The sequence below is a fragment of the Camelus dromedarius genome, chromosome 15 (genome assembly GCF_036321535.1).
Source record: "Camelus dromedarius isolate mCamDro1 chromosome 15, mCamDro1.pat, whole genome shotgun sequence".
Lineage (NCBI taxonomy): Eukaryota > Metazoa > Chordata > Mammalia > Artiodactyla > Camelidae > Camelus > Camelus dromedarius.
Genome location: NC_087450.1, coordinates 52,464,897 through 52,478,876, shown reverse-complemented (window position 1 = coordinate 52,478,876; position 13,980 = coordinate 52,464,897). Strand labels below are relative to the sequence as shown.

The window sequence follows — 13,980 nt, the reverse complement described above, 5'->3', positions numbered from 1 at the left end:
TGCAACCAAGGCAAAGAGAGATCAAGAATTTCTACTGCCTTTTCTGCCCATATCTTTTGCTCTTGAACTTATTTATGGACTCCCAAAATTCCAGGAGTTGCTTTAGCCTAGAGGTCCCTAAAGAACAGAACATAGCTTATTTTTCATTTTTTCTTATTAATTTTAAGTTATCTGGGATAATTTCGGTACCAATTATTTCTTTTTCTATATTGTTTAGGCATACTTCATCATTTTGATTTTAAGTTGCCCTGCTCAATTCTTCACCCATTTAAACACTTCTTTTACCTTACCTTTGTTTAAAAAATTCCTGCATTTTGAATTCTACCTTTCCTATTCTGGACGATTTTCATATTTATTTTATTCCTTCTTATTCTATTTTCTTTTAAAAACTAATTTTGACCTCTTTTTTATCTTGGACTTTTGTCTTTTTAATTCTAATTCCTGTATTAATGACTTTCTTGTCTTTTTCAACACTATCTTTAATACTTTTTCCTTCCTCACAACTTTATTATTAAAGTTTTATATTCCTCTTAAACAGTTAATTTATCAGTCTATCTTCCCATTTTTTATTCTTATCTCAAATGGAAAAAAACTAAACCACCCTGCGTTACAACAGCAGGCAGGAATCACAGCTCTATGTAAAGCAACTACAGAGAGGCCACCATAAACAGGGAAAAGTTGATTCTATGCAGCTCCTCTTCTAACTTCCTTTGACAAATTATGTTTTCTAAAATCGTCAGTGGAGACAATTACAGTAAAGTTCATATACACACAAATTCTTTTAAACTTCTAAAATACCTAAACACATTTTGATTCAAAGGGGGTAATTTTCCTGCTGAAAACGGGGGTTATATCATCAACATAAACTCTCTCCTCTTAAAACATACTATTGACTCTTCTCAGTGTCTTATAAACAAAATTTGAAGTTTTGAGAATAATTGAACTACTCACAAAATGAAAATGATAATAAGCTACTGATAACAAAGCTATTCAAAATGGTAAAATTTACAGAATTTAATTATTAAATAATTTTATTTCCTTAGATTTGGTTTTAAAAAGCATATGCTTAAAAAAAAAAGCCAACTGAATTCAGACTGGAATACAATGGAAATTTGTTAATAAACAGAAACTGGGTAGCACTTCATTTCAAATTGGTTTTTATATCAACTACTTAAGCTACTGAGGAAAGGTGGGCAGGACAACAGAACAGGCAAGCAAAGAAATCATATAGACAGACAAGATATCTCTGCCCCTGGTTCTAAAAGAAGAAGAAAAAAATCCCACAAAATAAAAAGGGAACAAAAGCTGTAATCTTCTGTGGGGACAGAAATTTGGAAATTTATTCTCCTTAAAGGCGTGAGCAGAACTGTTTAAGTCTAATTGATCTAATGATGAAAATGGTTTTACATCCTAGTTTTTATATAATTATATTTACATTTAACCATAAATTCTGTTGGGTAATATCTAGCAAGTATACTGCAGATATCAAACTAAAACAGAAAAAATATATATAGCAGAGTAACAATATATACCTTAAGTGGGTCTGCCAGCTCTGATAGCTGATTAATTTTCTGTTTAATTGCATCATACTTGTTTTCCGCTTCTATTTTCAGACTTTCAAGATGTTCCATGTTTTCTTTTTGTTGTTCCATATTTTTCTCAACCATTTTCATTTTGATCTTATTTTCCTGAGCTTCATCTTCCTGGTAACATTTACAGAGCATAAAGAATCAATTAAAATACTTACGTTACCAAATAGAAAAACAGTACAAACAATTCTGGAAGAGGAGAAACTACAGGCTACAAGCAAATCAGATAAAGACAAATACAAAGAACATCAGGATATTTTCGAACTCTTAATGGTAAATTAGGAAGTAGAAGAAAACAGGTTCAAAAACAAGAAAGGACTACATTTAGAAGACAAACCATATTGTGCTTGAGGTCATCATCAAAAGGGTAACTTTTATTCTATCTACTCACGTTTTCTTTCAAAATATAGTGTATAAATATGTGTCTTGTGCCAGACAATGTGTTAGATGCTGAGCAGACAAAAATAAACAAGACACAGTCCATACCTTTAAGAAAGTTAGTCTATCAATAAAAGGAATTAAAACAGAAAACACCAAGTGGAAAACCGGATTACTAAGAAAAAAAATGAACACAAATTCTCACTGGAGTAAAGCCCATCGCTGCAGGGACTCAGTCTGTTTTGTTCACTGTTGTATCCCCAGCATTTAACATGGGGCCTGGTACACAGCAGACAATTGGTAAATATTTATTCATTTTAACAAGACTCTGCAATCTATCTAATTCATTACTTATCATAACTCAGGAAGCTAAGCTGAATGTCATAAAAAGACGCCTAGAGGAAATTAAAACAGAGTAACAAATATGTGGCAAATTAAAACCATTACCCTTGAAAAAGGAAAACAATGCAGAGATCGACTACAACTGAGTGAAAGACATCACTTACATTGATACTAATTCTGAAAAATACTATGCTAGGTAGTTTGTTTCGAAAGGGCACTGTTGAGACACACAAATTCAGCTTTGATAGTTCTATTTCATGCAGATGAAGACAAAACCAGTTATTATGCGTGCAAGTTCTATGTACAAAATATTAAGGAACTTGAAGGCCATACACCAGGTAGTTTCTATCTTATTTGTAATGGAGACAGTAATCATAAAAAGTAGCCCCAAGTAAAAGGGTTTTCTAAAAAAGTTGAGAGTACATACTCTTAACCTAAGTGACGGTTTTGTCCTTTAATACTGCATTTAAATTGAGAAGAATCTTACCAAGGTTGCAATATCTACAGATTGGTGTTCTTCTATATTCTCAAGTTCCCGGATTTCAGAAATACTTTTTCTTATTTTCATCTTTTGGAAAAAAAAGTATTTAGATTTTAGTAACATAAAAATAAATCAATAACAAAAACCCTGGAAAGAAAGTATTAACTGACAAAGTTCTACTATTTTATGTTACAGAAGGATTCCATAGTTAATGCAAGAAACACGTAAGTATTAAATGAACGAAACGAAGTTCTGTAAAAAGTCTTCTTTGGTCACCTTTATTGCTAATCCATTCCCATGCAAAACAGATGTCAGTACTCCATCTTAGCACTTAAAATGAGGACAACATTGAGTTAACAGGGAAAATATTTTCCCGAAGCATCCAGCCTCAACTTATGGAAAGATTACTCCAGTGGTTCTTAAAGTCTAATCCCAGTATCTCCTGAGTGTCTCTGAGACTCGTTCAGAGGGTTCATAAGGTCAAAATTATTTTCATAAAAACACTAAGACATTATTTTTTTAAACAATTTTTACTATCAATTTTTTTACAAGTGTACAGGAGCTTTATAGCTATGATGTGTAATACAGCAATGGACTGATTGTAGAAGCTGCTATGACAGTTCAGTTGAATTATACTAAACCAGATATTAGGGATTTACAAAAATATTAAAATGTCAATCTTTTTTACTAAATACTTTTGGTTTTAGAAAATTAATTATTTTTCATAAAACTATTACTTACGTTAACACATATTTGTTACTATTTTCAAATGAATTAACAAATAGTCTTAAATTTTGCTTTAATTTTTAACAATGTAAATATTGATAGATAGCTAAAACCCACATAAATGAAAGCTCTTTTAAGACTATAAAGGTGATTGAGGCCCAGAAATCTGAGAACTACTCATCTAACTAAATGAATGGTAAGACCTTAGAAATAACTTGGAAGTGATAGTTAAGAAAACAAAATGATGTTTTTTTACCTTTAACTCTTTATAATGCAGTTCGCATCTTCTAAGAAATTCTTCATTGCGTTTCATATCCTTTTCAAGGGCAGACAAATGATGCTGAAGATTTAATATCTGGGCTTTCTTATTTTCAACCTCATTCTCCAAGTCACTTAGTAGAAAACACAGGATTAAAAAGTACTTTAAATCTACTGAATATTACAAATATTTAGATGTTTACAAAGAAAGGCCTTTTATAAAAGCTCATATACAAAACCCTATTCAGTTAAACTAGTTCTCTATTCCTACCAAGTAATTCATAACATGAAAATATAGATTTCAAAAAATACCTTCTAAACTGGAATCAAATTTTACTTATTTCATTAATAAGTATTTATGATATGATCTGTGTATGGCAGGCATTGTGCACAGTGATAGAGAGAGGAAGCAAAAGAATTAAGACATAAAGGCATCAGACAAAAAGGAAATAAACTGCAACATTAAAATGTAAACAGGACACTGTACTACGTGTCCACAGTACTATGGCAACATAAAAGTGAGTCTGGGAGTGACAACTGACTTGTGTTCTCCAAAGTTTTTACCAGCTGGACCAGTTAGAGGAAAAAATGGGAAGAAATACATGAAGGCATAGAGTAGTGAAAACAAACAAAACTGACAGCTCAACATTTACTGTGATGAATAAACGCTGAGTGTGTGGGGAGTGAAAGAGAAGACAAAGAAAAGAGGTGGCGGGTAAGGTCAGCAGGTACAGAGCCATAAAGGGTCTGCAAGCCCGCAGAGGCACCCGTCTTGAGCAGTGACCTCTTCCTGCCGCACTGACCCACACACAACGGTCTCCCAAACTGCGTGCCTGGTGGAAGAGAACCACCTGGGCGGTTAAGAACAAGTCTTCTCTGATGAAGAGCGTATGCCAGAGTTTCTACTAAGATGTGTATTTTTCCACATTTTAACATGTCTGAATTCTGAAATCATCTTCCAGTTCATGCTTCAACTAGCAGCATTTTTTTCTTTTTTACTAGTATATAAAATAATAGTGCACCTTAAATTTGATGAACTACTATAACTGTGCTTACCTTGTAGAATTTCCAAAATTTTTTAAAAAAGCAATAAATGTTAGCTGAATGAATGAGAAACAAATGATAAAATGAGAAAAAGAAGAGAGTAATTGTGGTATTTCTGGTAAAAATGGGGCCAGATGCAAAAACTTAGGATGGCTCCTTGGGATTTAATAAGAAACATTCATTTTATGATGTATAAATCGATATCTTTATTGACAAACAGCAATTTTGCTCAACAAAAAAAATTTAACCAGGCAAACAAACTTTGAAATCTAGAGCCTAAACTAAAAATAAAGACCAAAATGAGTACAAACAATATGCTGTTATTAGATTATTTTCTAATATTTAGAATACATTTAAGCAATCAACATAATTTAAATGAACAAAATGGCTAAAGTTTACAGCTTCCTTTTTGCTGAGTAGACTGCACTCTTACACATTTTCATGTAGTTTTCCTCCTTAGTATTTAATTAAATTTTACATGGAGAAAGAACGTTTGCTACTTCAGGAAGTATGTATTAAAACTGAGCTCAGTAGGTGTGAACTGTCTGTGTGGGATGGATACACGTTCTCCGAAAAGCCTGTCCTAATAGTTCACCCCTCACTCCGTAGCCCTCACTGTGCTGTGCGTCCCCACAGCGCTTGACCTAGTTAGTACTGGTTTATAGTCCACCTCCACCTTGTTAATATAAGCTCCAAGACAGAGGAGTTTGTATACTTTGTTTCCTGCTGTATACTGTGCCTAGATCAGTGCCTGGCATAGGAGGTACTCACTGATATTTGTTGTTTATGAAGAAGCCACTCTTTCCCATGAAACTGTGAAAGTGATCAACTTATATAATAAAATAAAATTTAAATATTAACTTATTTAATAAATATTAAGGCTCATGTAATAGTAAATATTAAAAATATTAACAATTATTTAATTTTATTAAGTATTTAAAACTGGGCCATAAATTGTATGTTAATAAAACAATGAGTCATTTGGCAACAGCTATTAAATGATTTTAAAATTCACATATCCTTTGACTCAGCATTTTTACCATTTAGAATTTAAGCTACATACATCCTTTGAAAAGTATGACAGGATATACATGTGTTCTCAGTGCAGCACTGCTGTAACAGGAGAAAACAGCAGACAACACCTACATCCATGAACAGGGTCAGGTAAATTATGGTTTAGGCAGCTGTGAATGTGCTGATATGGAACGATCTCCAAGATACAATACTGAGACAAAAAGCAAGACAAAGATACCATGTGGATACTTATACACAACACAATTATGGATGAACCTTGAAAACATACTAAGTGGAAGAAGCTGGACAGAGAAGGCTGCATATTATATGATTCCATTTATATGAAAATATCCAGAATAGACTAATCCATAAAGACTAACCCAAAAGTAGATCAGCAGCTGCCAGGGGTTGGAGGCGGGGAGGAATGAGAGAGTAACAGCTAATGGGGATGCGTTTTCCTTCTGGTGTGACAAAAATGTGGTGGAATTAGATTAACAGTTATGGTTGCACAAAAATCTCTAAATTGTACACTTTAAAACAGAGTGTATTTTATGGCATATGAGATATATCTCAATTTTAAAAAATCATATATATATGGTACAAGTCTATATACTGTTCTGGAAATAGATATAAGAAGCTGTTAAGCTATTACCTTACTTTTGAAAGAGGGATGGGAGCAAAGGGTATCACTTTTCATTGCATACCTTTCTGTACTGTTTGAATTTTCTCACTATATGCATATATTGCTTTTAATTATTTCTAAAATGTCAATAGGGACTGTGGAGAGATAAGATTATGAGCTAGTTTTGTTTTCTAATTTATATTTTTCTGTATTTAAAAAATGCCAATAAATTCTTTTAAACTTCCAAATATCAGACAACTATCATACTGGTTCAAGTCAAAACCGATTTTCAAAATATCATTTAAATAACATCAGAACTTAGTATATTTTCAATCAATAAAGTTTATCAATGTTGGAGGCAATTTTTTTAAAAAAACAACGTTCACCTGACTTTTAAAACAAAGCTCTGTCCACTACACATTGATGCAAATATTTTTAGCTAAAAATGAAGCCAATTATCAACTTCAAAAGTAAGTATTAAACCCTTACTACTAAAATGCTAGAAATCAGGGATCCCGATTTGCTGCTGATACACTTACAACCTCTTCTAAGAATGTGTCATATTTTCCTAAAGATTTGGGACACAGATGCACAACACATGTTCTGTTGAAAGAAAAAGTGTGAACTGCACAGAATAACACCACCATGATAATGCTGTAAATCTGCATTCATGTTTGCTTGAGTACTATATAATTTAGTCTTACCCAAAGGGCTGATTTAAGTGTTACGGCACAGTGGACAAAAATTTATCACTTTACAGGTCTCTTTTATACAAGTGCATTCAAATGTTTATGGACTTTCATTCATTCTATTACAAAGACTCAGTGTCAATTTAAAATGTGTGCTGAGAGCCTTAACAGCAAGCTGCTAGTCATTCAACAGTTTTCTGTTGCTAAAAAAAAAACTTACTACACTTTCCAATAAACATTATGTCAATTTTCCTTTATGCTACTCTCATAGTAACACAAAAATAACTAATATAATTTAAAAGCCAGATATCTACTTCAACAAAATTCATTTCCCCCAACATATACAAGCCATTTAGAATACTTTCACTTTTACTCAGTTTTCTTAGTTCTTTTACTTAAGTTCTAAGGTCTTCTAATTGAGGTCTTCTAGATCATTAATTTAGTTCCATCCATCCCATCAGTTCCTCAACTGACATGTTCAGTTGGGAAAATCATGTCTTTTTGGTACCAAAAATTATTTCTGCATGCTTTGGAATCTCATTCAGTACACTCAGTCTTTCGTTCAGCTTCTCACTGTCTCCTCCAGCAGCTTTATTTGCATAGGCATGTGTTCTAATGGTACCGACTGCTTTTTCTTCTAGAACAGAACAACTCAAAGCACCAGTCAGAGACGTAACAAGGACCTTGAGCCGGAATGTAAAGCAGCACACTTGCACTCTTGCTGAGAAAATCCAGCAAAACTGAACAACGGGACAGTGATGCAGCTGATTCACACTCTGAGTTAAGCTCCTGCCCTCCTTGCAGACTGGTAATAAGCAATGTGCAGACCAGCTGCTCAAGCCCAGAATACTGCTGTTAAAGTGATGACGGAAAATAAGTGTCAATCTAGAATTCCACATCCAGCTAAATGACCAATTAAGCCCAAACAGATTACTCCCTATTACTCACTGACACAACTGTTAATAGAGTAATATGAAAGGAAATGAACCCCAAAGAAGGAGTGGGAATGATACAGTAAAGCTACACTGAACACCAACCTAATTTCCGAATCCACATCTTTGCTTAGAAACTTAGGTCTTGTATATTCAGAGGAATAATAACGCCGTTCGAACACTTGATCACCATCAGCAGTAAAAGCTTCTTTACAATTCCTGGGTGGCTTTTGGGACTGCATTACTGCACGAGCTACAGAATTATTCTGAAAGAAGAGAGGGGAAAATAGATGTTTAAATTATGCCAAAGCATTTCTGCTGTATACAATTTCAAAATGTTACCTATCACTACTTTAAGATTCAAGCAGTTTTATTTAAACATTCAAATGAAATAATTTTCATGAAGATAAATTTAAAAATTTAAAAAACAACTTTCAAGATTTAAAGGACTAAACTATTAAGAGTCTTTAAAATAGGAAACAATGTTTTGTAACAAACTGATATATTTTATTTTTAAATTCTAATATTGCTGTATATTTAAAATTAAAAATTATTTTAAGTACATTTTCACATGGAAATATTTACTTTAGAAATCTTATTTTTCGTAGAAAAGTGAAATTGTATTTTTTCTAAATGATTTTTACACCCTAGAAAAGATGTGAGTGAATAGCTGATTTCAATAAGATTAGTATACTGAATTACGTAGGGAAAGCCTGGAAATATTTAATGTTTTACTTCCAAAAGGAAGTAAAAAGGGGATCAGGCTTAACTGAGGTCTAATCAACCTCCTTTAGGATAGACCATTACAAAAGGACTTCACTATTTTCTTTCAGGTATCTGTCTAAAACACAGAGGGCTAAGTTCACAGATAATTACAACAGGAACCTGCAATATACATGTGCACAAGCCTCTCAGTTCCTATTCATGAGAGAAGCAGACTCTGTTTACATTAATTACACATTGGTTTTGAATTTCCTTGTCCTTTCTTAGCAAATTTATGCCAATAGCTGAAACACAATATTGGTGATCACATCCAACAAGTACACAGAAATACATACGCTGATGAAGAATAAACACTTGACTTATTTTTACAGAGCTCGAAGTTTTAAGAAAAATAATTCATAAAATATCAAGTAAAGTACTTGTTTAAAAATCAGAATGTAATAATGCATGGTATCTGTAAGGGGAAATAAAAACTGGATTTGGTAGTCAAAGAATGAACAAAAAAAAACTTTGATCATCACGTACCAAAAGAATAACATATATTGTGTCATTATTTTATGAAGAATAGCCAAAAGTTATAAAGTTCCCTGGGGCAGTAAATGCACAAACCAACCAGCTCTGTATTAGTCTACAGGTTTTCCTATGAGGTGAAAGTTCTACAGTGAACCATCAACAACGCTATGATACAGAAGCAGAATAGGAATTTGTATAACCAACCACAGTTTAGGAAATTAAAAACAAAATACAGCAAGCATCTGGTCTTACTTTGATCAGCAGCACTGTCTCTATGCCTCTCATGTCAATCAGGCTATTTGCCACAACTGCATTATCTATTTCTAAAGCTGTCAGAACCGTGGGGAACTCTGGATGATAAGCAGCTCTAGGAGACAAAAATACATGCGGGTTAACTTACCAAACTTTAATTATATATTTTTTTAAATGGGTGAGGAGATGAGAGACAATAACAAAACATGGGAAATAAGTGATAACACTTGAAAACATCTGTAATAGGATATTTTATTTTATTAGCAAACATTTATTTAATACTACATGCACTAGGCACTGCTCTAAACATATGAATATAGTTGAGTCTTGAACAACACGGGTGTAAACTGCATGGATTCACTTATACACAGATTCTTTTTCAATGAATACGGTGTGCAGTGCAGTATCCACGGCTGTTTGAATCAGGAGGTGTGGAACTGTGGCTACAGAGGGCCGACCACGGGACTTGAGCATCCACAGAGGGTCCTGGAATCAATCCCCTGTGGATATTATATTAGCTCATTTAATCCTCATGATACTATATGAGATAGATAATATTATTCTCTTCATTTTTTTTTAGATGAGGAAGCTTCAGAGAGTTTAATAAGTTCCCCAATGTCATAAAGCTAGCTAAGTGGTCAGGCTAGGACTTAAACCAGGCAGCTCAGCTCTAGAACCCAGATTCTTAATCATTAAGTCTTATTGCTCATTATAATTAATAATTATAATTTCTTTAAATCTTATACTGCTATCATACATAAACATCAAAGGCAACTAATTAAAACACATTTTTAAATAGCTAAACAATTTTCTCACTGAGATAAGGAAAACTAAGTTTGTTATCAACGTAGAAGAAATATGAGAAGATATTCTTACGAATTGTAATTTGGGCTCCCTAAAGAGACAATCTTTCAACTAAATAATTTTAGCATCTGAGCTATAATACGTAGCACTGAAGCATGCACATACCAAAAACAGTAGGTGCAGAAGCAATGACTGGCTAAAGGGGAAATGGCAAAGGCATTCTTAGTGCTTAGTTCTAGAATTCCAAAACAAAGAGAAGTATCTTTGTATATATATGTTTTACACCTATTCATTCATTAATTCAGCATGTACTGACTGAGCACCTGCTATGTGCCAGATACTCTCTAGAGGATGAGGAGACAGCAGGGAACAAACAGATAATATCTTTCTCCCCATGGAGCTTACATTCTATTGAAGGGAGACAGAAATCAAGAAAAGGGGGCATACAGTGCTTTTTCACAGAAAAAAAGGTCAGGAAAAGCCTTACTAAGGTGACAATTAGCAGACATCTGAGGAAATGGGACAGTCACATCTACATCCTGAAAAGCCCAGGGAACAGCACTTGGAAAGGCCCTGGAAAGGGTTGCTGGAGAAGCTAGGAGGCCGGTTGCTGTGGTGGATGAGCAGTGCAGGGGGCACGTCTGGAGACAAAGACAAGAGAGATGACAAGAGGACACATCACGTGGGCTTGAGAGGTTGCAGCAAGGCCTAAAGAGGATGGGAACGTACAGGGCACTTTGAGCAGAGGAATGACATGATCTGACCTCACTCTGGCTGGGATACTGAGAGTGTGGGCGGAAGGGAACCACAAGCAGGAAGATCAGCCTTTGCAATACTCGCTTGAGGCATGTGAATGGCTTGAAGCAGGGTGGTCACTGCAGAAGGGTTTAGATCCTGGATCCATATTCTAAAGTACAGCCAATAGGATGTGGAATGGCTGAAAGAAGGCAAGGATGGCTGAGGTTTTGGCTTGAGCAACTGAAAAATGGAGATGAAGAAGACCACAGGAAGAGCAGGTTTCAGGGTGGATATCAGAAATTTGGCTTTTAGATATGCTAAATCTGAAATGTCTATTGGACATCAAAGTGGGAAATACAAACTGGATGTATGATTCAGAAGCTCAGAGGAAAGAGCCCCACTAGAAATACAGTCTGGTCATCATCAGTGTATGGACTACTCTTAAAGCTATGAAACTGGATGAGCTCACCCGGGGACTCAGTGCTGGGAGCAGGTGCACATGAGAAGAGGTCTGGAACATTGACATGAAAGGTCCCCAAGTGAGAAGGAATAAGCCAGACATTAAAAAAAGAACATCTTGAGATCTGGGAAGACCAGAAGAGGGAGGTCCTAAGGATCAAGAGAAAAAGTGTTAGGGGAAGAACGAAATGATCAACAGGGTCAAATGAGCGAGCAGTAAGGAAGGAAGACGGCAGGACCAAGCCCAGCAAGGCTCGCTGGTGCCCTGACAAGAGCTGCTTTGGTATGGGGTGAAGGAGGTTCAAGAAAGAAGGGGAAGAGAGAAATGAGAGACATAGAAAATTCTTCTGAGGAGTTTCTCCTGTAAAAGGAGGCAGAGAAATAGGATAGTTACCTTAGGATAGAGTCCAAGTGGAAGTAATAACAAAGATAGGAAAGAAGAGCGGGTGGGTGCTCTAGAAATGTCAAGCGGTATCAGTGAAACAAAGTAGGGAGTGAGGGGCGAGGGGAGAGGGAACGAGAGTCTAAGAGGGAGGGTACGTGGCAGGAGACTGTGGTGAAACGCAGCCTCTGGCCAGTCCACGGAAAGCGCAGGTTTCCGTGCTGGGAAGGAGCACCTATTCCCGAGCAGGCACCTGCTAGATGAGCCTGCTCCAAAGCGCCACGTCGGCCACCCCTTCTCTTGCTCAACTTCCCTGGGATGTACTTCATATTGGTTTATATTACAATTAGTTGCATGCTGAGAGATGCCATAAGATCAGCCTAGGGGAACTAAAAGTAGAAAAGAATAGAAGCAATGACATACCAGTAGTGAGACGAGGAAAGGACCGTATGAAACAGGCTCACCAAACAACATAAAGCAGAAAGCCTAAAGCGGAAGGGAGGGACACAGGAAAACTGCAGTGTCAACCTCCAGGCAAGCACGATGAGCCTCACTGGTAAGAGGTATCACAGGACAGACTGATTCGATGGTCCTCATTAAGCTTCAAAGAAATCTTTAATAAAAACGTAATTTCTAAAGCCACGTAAAAGGGAAAAATACCACAATCATATTAAATACAGAGAAAAACATGTTTAAGATTTCGGGCGTTTTTAAGAAGTGACAACAAACCAACAACAGAGCTGTGAGAACCAGAATGAAAGGAGCGGGAGACAGAGCAAGGCCTACAGAACAGGCTGAGAACATCTGAGAGGCAGGAGAACCAGGGAAGTAGCGTCACAGTAACCAAGGAGCACAAGGTCTCAAGGAAGGTGTGTTTAACAGTATCTAATACCTAAGAGAGGGTAAACAAATAAACAAAAATAGACATGTGTATCTATCGTATTTGGCAACAAAGAAATAACTGGAGAACATAATGAATATTTCAGGGGCCAGAGAGCAGTGGGTCAAGAAGTGAATGCACAGTTACTCTGGGAGGAGTTTGATTTTAAGATGGGAGAGACAGATCAGTGACCTAGGATGTTAAAAGGGGTAAGAAGTCAATGGAGTAGGAAAGTTTAGAGAGTTGAGTCAAAATAATTAAAGAAATGGTTCATGAATCAGGCAAGAAAGTATGCAATTCAGAGCAAAAGCAGAATAGCCTTAGCAAGAAAGAGTATCTCTTGTGTTGAGATGCAGCAAAAAGTACAAATGCAGACACGGTGAGTGGCGGGCAACAGTAGGCTGAGGAGTTCAGTGGCCTCTGCTTCCTACAAAGTCAGGAAACAAGGCCATCTTGATAGGAAGGAAAACTACATTTCCCCACTGTCTCCCAGAAACTGAGGCACTTTCCTACGTACCTTGGTTGAGGTTATCTCCTTAAGTCTAATATATCTGATTCATTGTAAGTCTACTAGTGTTTCACTTTTCTTTTTCTACATTAAAATAAAATGCCCAAATTTTTAAATTTAGCATCTGAAACAATTTATACTGATAAAATTCTTCACAAAAAAAATCACTCCTTTAAAATGTTGCAAAAGTTGACCCAAGACTTGTCAATATCCTGTCAATAGTCAAAAGGATTAGTATCCAACTTCCTCACAACTTTCACTTCAACCTCCTCTTACAGCCAAATAACGTGGACTTTGTCATCCCCCAGACCTGCTCCCAGTACACCCTAACTTCCTATTCCACCACAACCTGGCACCCTTCCAGCCTTATCATGCCTGGTAAATCCACTCTCTAATTGACCAACGTCGAACTACAGATTTTCTCCCAGTCCTCACCTTCTTCCTCACCTAGCCTAAAACCCATGGCCAACTGCTAAATACTTTCCCAATAGCACTTCCTCAATTGCTTCCCTCCTCTTCTTCTGTGATACCCACCCTCTCTAAAAAATTTTAATGCAGTATTAATCCGACAGTATACATTCTCCACTCAAATTTATTCGAAAAACCCAACATTATTAGTGAAAACTCCAGCAGCCACTAGGTGTTT

General features: G+C 35.8%; 1 protein-coding gene across 2 annotated transcripts in view; it reads right to left on the bottom strand.

The window, feature by feature from the left end:
- The window catches only part of SMC6 (structural maintenance of chromosomes 6), a 68,393-nt gene that overhangs the window by 20,505 nt on the left and 33,908 nt on the right, over positions 1-13,980 (bottom strand). For both annotated transcript variants that reach the window (XM_031466607.2, XM_064494717.1), the window contains exons 16-20: positions 9,564-9,678; positions 8,181-8,341; positions 3,773-3,908; positions 2,797-2,877; positions 1,533-1,703 (exon numbers count right to left, since the gene is read on the bottom strand). In XM_031466607.2, the coding sequence (XP_031322467.1) occupies positions 1,533-1,703; positions 2,797-2,877; positions 3,773-3,908; positions 8,181-8,341; positions 9,564-9,678 (664 nt within the window). The remainder of the gene's footprint in view (positions 1-1,532; positions 1,704-2,796; positions 2,878-3,772; positions 3,909-8,180; positions 8,342-9,563; positions 9,679-13,980) is intronic.